Here is a 14,621-nt window from a genome sequence, read left to right as displayed (position 1 = left end):
GAACTCCTGAAGTGATGTTATGAAACTGAAATAATTGACCTCCAACAACAACAATCTCCCTTATTGAAGAAAATAACTCTATCCAGAAAGGGGTTTCCCTGATTCCCATAACTCCAGTTTTGCTGGGGCTCCTTAATTTCATATAGTCAAATGTTGCCTTGATGAGGCAGTAAACTTTCACCTCACCTTTCTGGTTCAGTTCTTTTATCCATGTTTGGAACAAGGTTGTAATGAGGTCAGGAACTAAATAGCTGTGCCATACCAAGTGTCAATGAACAAGTGCGACTTGATGGCACTGTCGATAATTCCTTCCATCATACTGTTTTGTTGGCACCTGTCTCGACCAGCATTCATTGCCCATCGCTAATTGCCCAGCAGGCGGTTGAGAGTCAACCACATTGTTGTGGGTCTGGAGTTAAATATTGGCCAGACCAGGTAAGGATGGCAGTTTCCTTTCCTAACGGACATTAGTGAATCACATGGGCTTCTGTGATGCTGGGGTACTCAGGATGAAGGCAATTACACTGACAGTGCTGTTAGAGAGTCGCATAATATTGACTCATCAACAGTGAAGGAGTCATGATATAGTTTCAAGTTAGACTCGTCTGTGTTGGAAGGATTTTACAGCTCAAGAATTTACATTTACTTTCTAAATGGATGTAATGAATCACGTTGAATACCAGGTATTTTTCCTGATTGTCCATTTGATCATTCTGTAGAATAATATGAAATTGAGCTATTCAGTCCAAGGAAATCTCAGGGTTGACAGCTAGTTTGAGCAAAGTTCATTGATACCAGATGAAACAGCATTTTGGCTGCTGCAATTGGCTCACATTTCTCTCAGGTGGTGAGGAGTACAGTGGGTGATGGGAACAGTTCATCCTCCTGATATTGAGCCTTTTGCAAGGAGTACTAGAAGGCAGGTTCACCATAGAGGCATATACTTTTAATAGGACCCATTAGATGGCAATTATGATGGGAAAGCCTGGCCCTTCTTTTCTTTGCTAGTTCAATAGGTGCTCTTACTTCTACCGGATGAGATCCTTTTAGTACCTGATGGACACACTTAGTCCAGCCAAAAGTCAATATGGAAGCATTGCCAAATTCCTGTCCATTGAAACTTAAAATTAAAGCTAGTACATAGGTTGTCTTTTTTTTCTAACCAACTGAGAGAGTGATAGAAACATAGAATCCATACAGTGTGGAAACAGGCCCTTCGGCCCAACAAGTCCATACCGAACCTCAGAGCATTCCACACATCCCTGGACACTATGGGCAATTTAGCATGGCCAATCCACCTAACCTGCACATCTTTGGACTGTGGGAGGAAACCGGCGCACCCGGAGGAAAGCCATGCAGACACGGGGAGAATGTGAAAACTCCACACAGACAGTCACCCGAGGGTGGAATTGAACCCGGGTCCCTGGTCCCTGGTGCTGTGAGGCAGCAGTGCTACCCTTATGAGTGATGATAACCCTAGCGATGTTACCCTTTGTTGTAAGGCCAAGAAGTTACTTTTACAACTTAGATAATTTACTAGAGGCAAAATTCAACTCTCACTTTGTACCATGCTTAAGTAAAAATATGATAATAGACCTATTTTGACTATCATGCAAACGTATTTGCTGAACAGCAAGGCCAAGCTTGAAGTGATCAGAAAAACATAGCTACAGTCAGGGAGGTGTTCACATTTAAAAGAAAGTTAGAATATTTTTCCTGATTCTCTCAACAATGCCAATTTAGGTATTCACCCCTTGAAAAATATTTATCAATAATATAACCAAATTATGCTTTCTCTTATTTAGAATTAAATAATGAAAAATCTTGTGAAAGACCAATGGGAGTCAGACTCAACAGTTGTTGAGTTCTGCAAGTACACAAAATTGCACAATTGTAACATCTGTGAAATGACTGTCCCATTTTAAGGAGGTTTTTACAGTACTTATGCTGAGGTTGTAAAATTAGCTATTAAAGGGAGTAGCACTGGCACAGAATATTGGTGCAGCTATTAAATTATGAAGCACATGCTATTAGCCATAGTCTTGCCCCCACATGGGGAGTTTTTGATAAAACCTAGGTACACACAGTTGCCAACCACAAACAATACGAGAGCCAATAATCAAGTTTAAAACTACCTTAGGGCATTTTCCACACTTTGTGGTGCTCTGTTACATTGACACACATGAACGGAGCAATTCCGTTAAGCAGCTCTTCAGTTGGGGAGCAATTGAAAACATTTAGAAAGTGGAAACTGATTTTTCAAACAACTGTATCAAACGTTAAGCTAAAAATTATATTATACCTTCTGGAAGCTCTAATATTTACATGGAATATCTGAATCATATTTTACAATCAACAGGGATATTTTTGTCTTAAGTAAGTGGTCCATTTACTTAATATGGTATGCATTTTCAATAATCTGTCAAAATGTGTTATAGATGCAATGTTCTCAATTTCACCTTGAGTTCCCCTGAAGCCACCTTGAATGAGAGTTCAACAACACAGCCAACAGCCATGCGAACAGCACTAGATGAATGCATTTCATTCCAGACAGTGTCACTATCCACCTGCAAATAAAAGAAAGAAATCTTACTTTCCAAAGCCAAGGGATGAGATGAGAATTTTAGAAGTGAGGCATTGTTAGACAAGAAGCCAACCTAGTGTTATGATCCACTTGAGAAATTGCGCTGATGCTTGACCACCATTAATCCCAGGGTTGTCACAAAAGTTAAAGATTTAATCAAAGTATGAAGAGTCCCTAATTCACTTGTCTGATGGACTCAGGTTAATAGAAAACACTGAACAGGTTTCTGAACTTAACAAGAACTACTATTTATACAATTAAGTGAATTATAAGCACAAGCAAATAACTATGAACTAGCAACATGTAACTCTGCTAGTTAAAACTATTGTAGTTAAACTCCCTATTAAAACCCCTACACACGTATAGAGGAACATAGACAGACAAAAAAAAGTTGTGCATGTTATGATTGGAGGAAAAAAATACTACAGAATCACAATTCACTAGTCTACAGGCTTGGCTGAGGGGTTTCTTTTTCTTCTCAAAATGTCCGTTCTCCTATGTCCTGCCTTCAGCTTCTCAGTTCTTTGCCAAAGGCACAGGAGATTTACACATCAAATGTTCACGGTTACAGGCAACAGTTTACAGCAAATTGTGGGGAAGAATAACTGATTGTGTTTAGGTTCCAGTTACATGCCACAGAGAGATAAAGAAACCCTACTTCTTTCAGTTTAGAAAAGCTTCTACCACAGTATTGTTTACACACATGATGTTCAGCTGTCCAAAAACCAAACGGAGACTGGTTGTCAGGCTGATGACCTTTGGTATTCACAACTGCACAACCAAATCAGCTACCTGTTGCTGGCCGAATTTCACTTTGTGTACACACCCTTGTGGTATGCAGTCTTATCTCATATCATTTGTGAAGCAACAATGCAAACACAACACTCAATGAGTTCCAGTTACCTGTTTTCAAAAGTTCAATAATTTCTTCCCCAGAGCTTGATTTGAAAAAGTGCTTTCCCCATTTCAGTCAATAATCAAAAATAAAATGATACGGTCTTTACACTAGGATCCGAAAGTGCAGAGTGGACAGGAATTGTGTATTGCAGAATAAGCTGTAGAATTCTAAATCAGCTCAAGTTGTGGAGACTGGAGACTGGCCAGGACAGCATTAGAGTAGCTACATCATAACTAAACAAAATATTAGTTTAGGGTTGCAACATATGGTAAGTTGAGGAAATCTTATAATTGTAAGCTCAATTGGTAATCAAATTGGATGCTAAATCTGCAAACGGTCTAGGTCAGCCAGATTGAGCAGCTGGGAGGGAAATAGTCAAAAATCACATGACACTAGGTTATAGTCCGACAGGTTTATTTGAAATCACAAATTTTTGGAGCACAGCCCCTTTGTCAGGTGCAGTGAGAGGAGAGCACACAGACATCGAGTTTATAGGCAGAGAGATCAGAGGATCATGCAACTGCTGTGAGTGGAGTGAACAAACCTAAAGTGGCTGGCTGACTGCCTGCTTCCTGTTGAATCTTTAATCATACATACATTCTTGCATTCTAGAAATTGCAGCAGCAGGATATGGAGAACTCCATTAGAAAGGAGACACAAGTTTCAACTGATTAAGACGCAAATTCCAGAATCTGTTTCAAGTCACTGCCCCAAGATAATTAAAGGTTTCATCAGTGTCTGCCTAACTTTCCAAACTTCAAACAGACAGAGCGATAGGAATATACAGAAGGTGATATCTCAGGTCAGACACTGAATTGTACATGTAAGGCCTTGTCCAGAATGTGTCTCAGAGTTTTAACCTGGAATCAGGCTGCTTTTATTCTGAATGCAGGAATTTATAAAATGACACACTGACTGACTGTTGTGTGTTTTTGAATAAAATAGAATGTAACAGAACATAAGAAGCATGGAATAAATGATTCACCCTATTGGTTTATATGTATGAGTGTGCATGAGACAGCGTGTGTACGAGAGCATACATGCACAGGCGTGTGTGTATTGTGTGTTGTGTGAAAGAGTGTAATAAGTAATCCAAAACTGTGCAACCTAATTACGGTAGAGAGATCCTAACAATTTATCAAGGTGATGCTGTCAAAACAGGACAGTGAGGAAAATTTTACAGGTACAGAAGTGTGGTGGGGTCATCTGCAGCGCGACGTGAAACCAAGATCACGGTTGAGACCATCTTCATAGGTACGGAATTTGGCTATTCTGCATTGTTGTGTATCTCGAAATCCACCTTGGAGGACGCTCACCTCAAGTTCAGAGGCTGAATACCCTTGACCGCTGGGGGGAAACACTCCTGCCTGGCGATGATTGCGTAGTGTCTGCATGGTCTTGCCAATATACTATGCCTCGGGGAATCCTTGCCTGCAGCATTATGAGATAGACAACACTGGCTGAGTCACATGAGTATCTGCCATGTACGTGGTAGGTGGTGTTCCCACATGTGATGGTAGTGTCCATGTCAAAGATCTGACATGTCTTGCAGAGGTTGCCACGACAGGGTTGTGTGGTGTTGTGGTCGAAGTTGTCCTGAAGGCTGGGTAGTTTGCTGCAAACAATGGTCGGTTTAAGGTTTGAAGGTTGTTTGAAAACAAGAAGTGGAGGCATTGGGAAGATCTTTGCGACATGCTTATCGTCATCGATGACATGTTGAAGACTACGAAGAACATGGCTTAGTTTCTCTGCTCTGGAGAAGTACTGGATGACAAAGGGTACTCTATCGGTCGTGTCCCGTGTCTGTTTTCTGAGGAGGTTATTGCAGTTTTTCTTTGTGGCATGTCAGAACTGGCGATCATCGAGTTGAGCATCATATCCCGTTCTTACGAGGGGTCCTTCAAAACCTCCAGGCATCCATGATGTTCCTCATCATCTGAGCAGATCCTGTGTATCTGCAAGGGTTGTCCATAGTGTTGGACCTGAGATATCACCTTCTGTATATTCCTATCGCTCTGTCTGTTTGAAGTTTGGAAAGTTAGGCAGACACTGATGAAACCTTTAATTATTTTGGGGCAATGGCTTGAAACAGATTCCGGATTTTGCATATCCTCCATATCCTGCTTCTGCAATTTCTAGAATCCAAGAATGTATGTATGATTAAAGATTCAACAGGAGGCAGTCAGCCAGCCACTTTAGGTTTGTTCACTCCACTCACACCAGTTGTATGATCCTTTGATCTCTCTGCCTATAAACTCAATGCCTGTGTGCTCTCCTCTTACTGCACCTGAAAGGTTTATGTTTCAAAACCTTGTGATTTCAAATAAACCTGTTGGACTATAACTTGGCGTCATGGGATTTTTGACTTGGTCCACCCCGGTCCAGTACCGGCACCTGCACATCATGGCTACCATCAACATGGAGGGAAATGGAATCAGGGTGAGCAATTATGTGGTGGTGAAGACAATGGAAGGGGTCACATTAAGTGATAAAGCACTACAGTTGGGTGTCATTAGCAAATATATATACCTTGCTGTCGTATCTTTGGATGTCATCACTAAAGTAAACCACATCAAGCTGAGAAAAAGGATGCTGCCAGGGATGGATCCTTTGCAAGCCCCAGATGTACTAGTGTGGGTTCAGGACCACAGCTGATCACAATCTTTGTAGCTTAGAAGTCAAACAATGAGGGTGCAGTGGAAGAGGAGAGGCTTTAAGGAGATTGGTAGCAGTGATGAAACGAAGGCAGGGAATAAGTCCGCATTCCAGAATGATCCTCAAACAGTGAGCAGTTTTACCAGGGGGAAAGAAGGCGTTTTTCAGTGGAGCAGCCAGATCTGGAAATGAATGACTAAACTTGTACCAAGATAGGTACAAATTTGTGCCTTTCTTTTTAGGAGTCTCCATGGTAGACATGACGTAGAGGTGCTGGTGTTGGACTGGTGTGGACAAGGTCAGAAGTCACACTACACCAGGTTACACTCCAAAAGGTTTTAATTGAAACCACAAGCTTTCACCACTCCGAAAGCTTGTGATTTCAAATAAACCTTTTGGACTGTAACCAGGTATTATGTGACTTCTGACCTCATCTTTAGGAGCCAAAGGGAATGACCAGGGTAGGACTGATTGTGAATTGTATCCAAGACCAGGGCATCAAAACAAAGAAGAGGGAGTGACTAAGCAGATCTGGAACTAGTAAGTGACAATTACTGAAATATGGTGCATACATGGCCAAAGGCTAGCCAGTTGAAAGTTTGGCAAGTACACTTATGACTTGAGGAATATTTCTTTCAGAACTGGATGCAGAAAGCAAAATTGGTGAGGAACACGAGGATCAGCGATAGCTTTGTCTGTGTTTAAGACAACAAGGACAGAGAGGCCATGACTATGAGGAGAGTTTATATTCAGAAGTTAAAGGAGGAGAAAAGAGAATTAAAAAAAGCAACCTGAAGCTCACTCTCATAATTTTTCATTTTATAAACAAAGTTAATCAAGAAAAACTTCTTAAATGTTCATTTTTGTCAAAGATCCAATTATTTTCATTGAATGGAGTAGAATAACATTTTTGAACAAGTTGATTAGAAAAATAGGTTAATAAAAAAAGAAATCTGATAAAAACACAACAAAAAAGGTTCCTGCAATGATGAATGATTTCTAATCAATTATACAATACTGCTTTGAAAATCTCTTTCTTTGAAAATGGCTCCAACTTGCCAGGAATATATTGTTGGAAGTAATGCCTCAGTAACTCACAACATAAAGAAATATAATTACAGTCGTACCTTACACTCATTTATAGTTTGGAAAAACAAGATCCAAACTGCACGTTTCAAGTTTGCTTCATAAGTAGTTGGGTTCAGACTATTTCCCTGTATGAAATGAAGGACTTCTCACATAATGTGTTAACAGACTTACAAGTGCTGCTATCCCATCCTGAAAACTATGATTACAATGAATATTCAAGATATACTGCCAGACCATATTCTTGCTCATCTCCCAAAATATTCCCGAGGCCTATGAAATTATTTAACGGGACAAACAGGGCTCAAGCTCGTCTTCAATAATCTACTTTCGTTAACCTTTGTTCACAAATGTCAAGCCTATTTCCTGAAACACTACCTCAGACAATTAATGGAAAATGTATGACTTTTAAAATAAACTTGAATTATTTACCCATGCATTTTCAGGTTTCCTGAATTATTTCTTCGAGTGAAATAGTTCTGAGGAAGGGTCACCAGACCCGAAACGTTAACTCTGTTTTTTCCTGCACAGATGCTGCCAGACCTGCTGAGATTTTCCAGCAACTTTGTTTTTGTTCCTGATTTACAGGATCCACAGTTCTTTCGGTTTTATTTAGTGGCATCCTTTAGTTGATTTACAAAAATAGACAAAGGCTGCACATCTATTTGAGGTGTCTTCAATAAGAAAAACTTGCTGAAGCACTTACAGCCATTGGGGCTGCATGCAAAAAAAGCAACCCTTGGTATAATGTTGTAATAAAAAAGGAAAGTAGCCTATCTGAATGTAAAGCTGCTGGAAAACACAGTACCCCTCCCAAACTCATATAAAGTAAAACAGTCACCACTACTGCCCAACCTCATCCTCCAATGATCATGACCAGATGTCCCATTGTCTCCACACTTGGCTTGATTCCTTACTCCCATCTCCTCTCTGCTCATTACATTGATCCAAACATTGCCTTCGCTCACCTGATACGTCCAAGATACCCCTCCAGGTCCTTGGTCCAATGTTAAATGAACTTGATCAAATTGAATCCACTTAATACGATGTTAGCAGGAGATTACCTTTTCATTGATTTTTTACCCAACCTACAGTTATGCCACAACATTGCCTGTATAATAAGGTCCATGTTAATACCCCAGGAGTGCTGAAATGCACCATTTCTGATGTAGGAAATATATCCTTTGCCTTCAAATATACAGACTTGTATCTCTTTTGTGTTTTCTTGACAGGAATCAACAATTCATAATGCAGAAGCACTCATTAGATCACCAGGGGCTGTACTATAATAAGATTCAATCGGAGTCAATATGATATTTAATTTTCAAATATTTATGCTCCACTTCTCTTCCATATTATGGGAAATAAAGGTGTGTAGTTTGCTATACATCATCGTCAGGAAACCGAATCTTACATATCTTCCAGCTATTCCTTTTTAAGACGTACTAATCTGAAGTCTTGGCATATCATAAGAAAAATCCTAAGCACCTTGTTTTTAAAATTAAAATAATGACAGTAATCATTGATCACAAAAGGTAAGCACATACAATAGTGTTGGTCCCAGTTTAGGTAACTCAACATCTATATTTTCAGCAAAATTATTTAAAAACATCTACTTCAGACAAAGATTACATAGCATGTAAATAACATTCTGCAGGATGAAGCAGTTCTTGCTTAATGTACTATAAAACTGCATGATTTAAAAAAAATTATTCCAAAAGCCTATTGAGTGATTGATTGATTTATTGTCACGTGTACCGAAATACAGTGAAAAGCTTTGTTTACGAGTGGTGCAGGCAGATCACAGCGAGTAAAGGATGTACAGATCAAAAAGACAGAGGCATACAGGTTACATTACAGGTTACATTATTTGAGGCCACAGTCCATTCAACAGTCTGATAACGGCCAGAAAGAAGCTGCTTCTGAACCTGCTCGTGTGCGCGTTCTGGCTTCTGTATCTTCTGCCTGACAGAAGAGGTTGTAGGTGGTCATTAATCAGGGTGCGATGGGTCTTTGATGATGTTGGCCGTCTTTCTGCAGCAGTGAGCCATGTAAATGGAGTCCACGGATGGAAGGTTGGCTTCCATGATGGTCTGGGCTGTGCACATGACCTTCTGTAGTTTCTTACGATCCTGGGCAGAGCAGTTGCCATACCAGGCCGTTATGCACCCAGATGGTAAGCTTTCAACGGTGCATCTGTAGAAGTTGGTGAGGGACCTTATGGACATGCCAAATTTCCTGAGCCGCTGGAGGATGAAGAGGCGTTGTTGGATCTTCTTGACTGTTGCATTTACGTGGAAAGTTCAGGACAGGTTGTCGGTTATTGTCACTGAGGAACTTGATGCTCTTCACTCTCTCCGTGTCAGTTCAGTTGATGTAGATGGGAGCGTGTTCTCCCCCTTTCTTTCTGAAGTCCATGATCAGTCCTTTAGCTTTGCCGATGTTGACAGACAGATTGTTTTCATTGCACCACGTCACCAAGCCCTCTATCTCCCTTCTGTATTTTGACTCGTTGTTGTTAGATATCCGTTCCACTACAGTGGTGTTATCACCGAACTTGTAGATGGCATTCGTTCGGAATTTGGCAACACAGTTATAGGTGTATAGGGAGTACAGCAGGGAGTTGTGGATGCATCCTTGGGGGCTCCAGTGTTGAGTGTTATTGTGGAGGAGGTGCAGTTACTTATCCTCACTGATTGCGGCCTATGGGTCAGAAAGCAGAGGATCCAGTTGCAGAGGGCAGAGCCGAGACGCAGGTCATGCAGTTTTGAGATCAGTCTGGAGGGGATAATGGTGTTGAAGGCGGAGCTATCGTCAATGAGGAGTCTGACATAGGTGTCTTTGTTGTCGAGATGTTCCAGGGATAAGTGCAGGGCTAGGGATATGGCATTCCCTATGGATTCGTTACGTCAGTAGGCAAACTGTCGGGGGTCGAGGCAAGTTGGGAGACTGGAGTTGCTGTGGGCCATGATCAGCCTCTCCAAGCACTTCATGATTATTGAAGTCAGAGCTATTGGGTGGAAGTCATTAAGGCACACCGCACGTTTTCTCTTTGGTACGGGGATGACTGTGAATATTAAGCTTAAAGCAAGAAAAAGGCATTTATTCAAGTCCATCAAGTACATTTTATTCTCCTAAAGAGTGAAGGGACAAAATTCCAGAGTAAAATTACATTGCACAATTGTCACTTTCCTTACCTAATATTTTCATGCTCCCAAATTATTATTATGAACTGATATTTACAAAGAAAGAAGAAATGCTCAAATTAAACACAAAACAATATAAAATACTTGACTTTGTCCTCACCAGTCTACCTGTCACAGACATATCAGTCCATGAGGGTACTGGTTGGAAATCCCCCAAAATCCTTGCGGAGACAAAGTCCCGACATTACATTGGGTATACCCTCCATTGTGCAGCACCAGCACCATGCTAAATGGGACAGGCTTTGAACATATCTAACTCAAGACTGGCAATCCATAAGGCATTGTCAGTCATCAGATGCAGAATTGTATTCAGGCACAATCTGTAACCACATGGCCCAGCATTTTCCCCCGTGCTACCATTCACATCAAGGCAGGACATAAACCCTAGTTCAATGAAGAATGCAGCAGGGCCACCTAAAAATAGGCATCAACCTGGTAAGGCTGCAACACAGGGCTACTTGCATGCCAAATAGTGGAAGTAGCACGTACTAAACAAGGCTAATTGAACCCACAGCCACAAATCAGATCTAAGTTCTGCAATCCTTCCACATCCAGTCATGAATGCTGGACAATTAAAAAAACTAGCAGAAGGTTTCACATTCGTCCCAACCCCAATGATGGGTGAGCCCAAAATATCAGTGCAAAGGATGAGGTTGATGCATTTGCGTCCATCTAAAGCCAGAAGAGTCAAGTAGTTGATCCATCTTAGCCTGCTCCCGAGGACTCCAACATTACAGATAGCAGTCTTCAGCCAATTTAATTCAGTCTATTTGATATCAAAAAGCAGCTGAAGGCACTGGATACTCCAAAGGCTATGGGCCCTGACAACATTATAGCGACAGCACTGAAGACTGTGCTCCAAAACTAGCTACTCACCCAGCCAAGTTGTTTCAGTATTTAATCAGCAACGTGGAAAAAAAAAAAGGACAAATCCAACCTGACCAAATTTCACTCCGTCACTGGAGTTAATGGGAATTGGGTTCTTCCTCGCTTGCAGTCATACCTAGCAGAGGGGGAGATGGCTGTGGTTTTTGGAGTTCAGTCACCTCAGTCCAGAACATGCAGGAGCTCCTTGGGCTCAACCATCTGCAGCTGCTTCAGCAATGACCTTCCTTCCATCATACAGTCAAAAATGGGTACATTCAATGATGACTGCACAATGTTCAGAACATCTTTAACCCCCTATCCAGGGAACCGACTTTTGTTTACATGTAGCAAGACCTGGAAAACATTCACACTTGGTCTGCTAAGTGCAATGTAATATTTGCACCACACAAATGCCTGGCAATGAACATCTGCAACAAGACAGAATTTAACTATTTCCCCTTAACATCGCTGAGTTGCTACTATCAGCATCCAGAAACTGAACTGGACCAGCCACATAAAGACTGCCGCTACAAGAACAGATCAGAGGCTAGGAATTAGGCAGTGATTAATTCACCTCCTGACTTCTCAATGTCCACCAGTTTTATTTTCAGAAGTTGGTTCCATGTGCATTCTCAGAGTTAGTATCTCCTGGCTAAATGTGTGGAGTATTGCTGGAAATTAAGATAATGCTTGCAATCCGCTGTCATTGTGTCTTCATATTGGTTTCTGTTTAGCATTGTTTACCAGCAACAAACATATTTATAAATATTAAAGGCTATAAACATTAGTGTTTGGAAGTCAAAATTCCAAATTATAGTGCCCAAAAAAAAGGATAGTGTGAAGTCTGGTTCAAATTCACAGGAGAGAGTATTAAAGTGCTTGGCAGTTTTTTTGAATAGATGGAATAACATGAGAAGTATTGTATTCAATTTAAACCTATGAACAGTTACTTTGCTTCTGTTTATGCTTAGTAAATTTGAATGAATGTTTTTAAATATTTTTTCATTATTGGTTGGAGAGCACTGTGATGTACAGTGGGTTCCATGGTATTTGACTATATATTTTAACAGTAAAAAGGTTCCATTGAAAGATCAAGTTTTCGTTTGTAGTAAGTGGAATCTTACCTATGGAAAGTGGCCTTTTCTTTGGACATGACTGAAAAAACATCAAGAAAACTGAACTCAGGAAACACGGGTCTGTAGCCCTTAAATTTAATTGCTCCCAAAATCTGGGAAGTGGAGTCTCGCTAACATAAAATCACAGAGCGGTTTACTCAAACTGTCCTAAATTGTTTGCGGTTAAACTGGAATTAAGTGTGTTCACAGTGAATTGGGATCAGGTTTCAATTATTTTACTGATTTAACCCCCTCCGGACACTTTCCTAGCAGTGGGTGCTTTAAAGTTCCCCTCACAAATTTGGTCAGGTATAAATTTACTTAATGATCTGTTCATACAATCAGCACAAAAACAATGAAACAATGCAAGATTGCAGTTATCGCAGGCAAAGGAGAAACAAGTTCAAGCTGCAGGACCATCTCTGAACCAGCAGCTAGTGCAAAGCAATCATCAAACAAAAGATGGCAAAGTATGTACTTGGAGATCTTGGTCTTTGCCTGGAGTCATATCACATTGAGCCACCTCCTGCCCATGTGTTATCAGATTTCTATGGCAGGATTGCCATCATGGAAGGCAGTAGTAGGCATGATTTGATTTGATTTATTGTCATGTGTACCAACAGACAGTGAAAAGTATTGAAAACGTTGCTATAGAGGGCAGGCACTAGTATGCAGCGGTGACTGGGACTGGACTAATAGGCTCACCACCATCAAGAACACACAAATGCATGCTGTCATGGAACTGCCAAAATCATGGTGAAGTTGTTTTCAGGGTAGCTAGGTAGTAAGACCCTCATGGTGACTGTGTCGAAGGCCTTGATCAGATGTGTTGTTATTTGCATTTAGTTTGGAGCTGTCTAACTGAAAACACCATATTCATTGGTTCGTCAACCTTTTCGAAAACTTCACTGACTCTCTGGCAGCAGATCCTAATTGAGATCACCAAGTGGTTCAGATGGATTCTTTGGTGATTTTGGTGATTTTGCTGATGACAGAGAGTGGTGAGATTACTCCAATTGTTACAAGATTGGAGAGCTCCTCTCCACTGTCCCTTCAAAGGTGAAAAATAGTGGAATAATTATATTCTTGTGTTATGCTCCCCACTTCTAAAGACTAGTAGAGTTCAGCGAGCTTCTTGAACAGACGTGAACTATCAGATCTCAATTAGGATAAGATCAGCTCCTAGAGACTGGCTGCCAGCCAGGAATTTGAACAGGTTTGCCCCAGTTCTTAAACTACAAATTCCTTGGTCAAGAAAGCTTACCATGGGAGGACACAGATGTGACTGCATGAGCAAGTAGCACTTAAAACAGTGACTTGTGCAATTTATCACCCTAAAACACCATCCCCAACTCCAACTCACCACAACAATGAACAGTTAAAGGAATATAGATATTTAAAGATATGTGGCAACAAAGGAAGAAAGCTAGAATATTCATTTTAAATATTTACAGGCGATCAGAAGTTTTTTGAGGCATAATAATTGTGGAGACAGAAAATAATTTCTGGGTAAAAAACAAAACAACACAGCCGAATCCATGTTAGGCAGCTGACAAAATGGAGATGCTGCAATTTAAAAGGTTTGCATTCAGGGGCAGCCTCCCCACAGAACAGCAGTGCAGCATATTTAGCAAAGTCAGTCACCTAAAAAAAGGAAACAGACAACCCAGACAAACTGCTTTGTCTGGGATGGTGTCAAATTTCTGGAGTGTTATCGAAGCTGCATTCACCCAGACAACTCATCCTGACTTGTGTCTTGCAGACACGTTCTGGGAAGTCAGGAGGTGAGTTACTTGTTGCAGAATACCCAACATCCGACCTGCTCACGTAGCCATAATATCTGTAGACATCCAGATTCTCAGCCGAAGGAGCTTGGCTATTTTCCGGTGTTCGCCCTGATGCCTTCAAGGCAAAAATATTGAAAACAAAGTTCACTCAACTTTTTATGGTTGTAAACAATCTGTTCCAATAACCAAATCTTATGCTTAAGAATTATATACATTCCTTCTTTTGATGTAGCATGAATTAGATGTGATAAGAATTATACAAACTTCCCAGAAGTACAACTTATGAACTGAACCTGACTGGTGTGCAGAATGGCATCTCAATATCTAATATTAGGGAATCCTTTGCCATTAAAGGACTGGCCTGTCCAAACACAACTGAATTAATATCTTTACAATCAACATTAATCTGGGCTGATTTTGAGC

General features: G+C 40.7%; 1 protein-coding gene across 10 annotated transcripts in view; it reads right to left on the bottom strand.

Annotated features, from left to right (window-relative positions):
- Window positions 1–14,621, bottom strand: part of hdac5 (histone deacetylase 5) — a 323,514-nt gene that overhangs the window by 24,819 nt on the left and 284,074 nt on the right. For all 10 annotated transcript variants that reach the window (XM_048614512.1, XM_048614511.1, XM_048614514.1 and 7 more), the window contains one exon: window positions 2,460–2,567. In XM_048614512.1, coding sequence (XP_048470469.1) covers window positions 2,460–2,567 — 108 coding nt within the window. The remainder of the gene's footprint in view (window positions 1–2,459; window positions 2,568–14,621) is intronic.

The sequence above is a fragment of the Rhincodon typus genome, chromosome 30, assembly GCF_021869965.1.
Source record: "Rhincodon typus isolate 14 chromosome 30, sRhiTyp1.1, whole genome shotgun sequence".
NCBI lineage: Eukaryota > Metazoa > Chordata > Chondrichthyes > Orectolobiformes > Rhincodontidae > Rhincodon > Rhincodon typus.
This window is presented reverse-complemented; position numbering and strand designations above follow the sequence as displayed.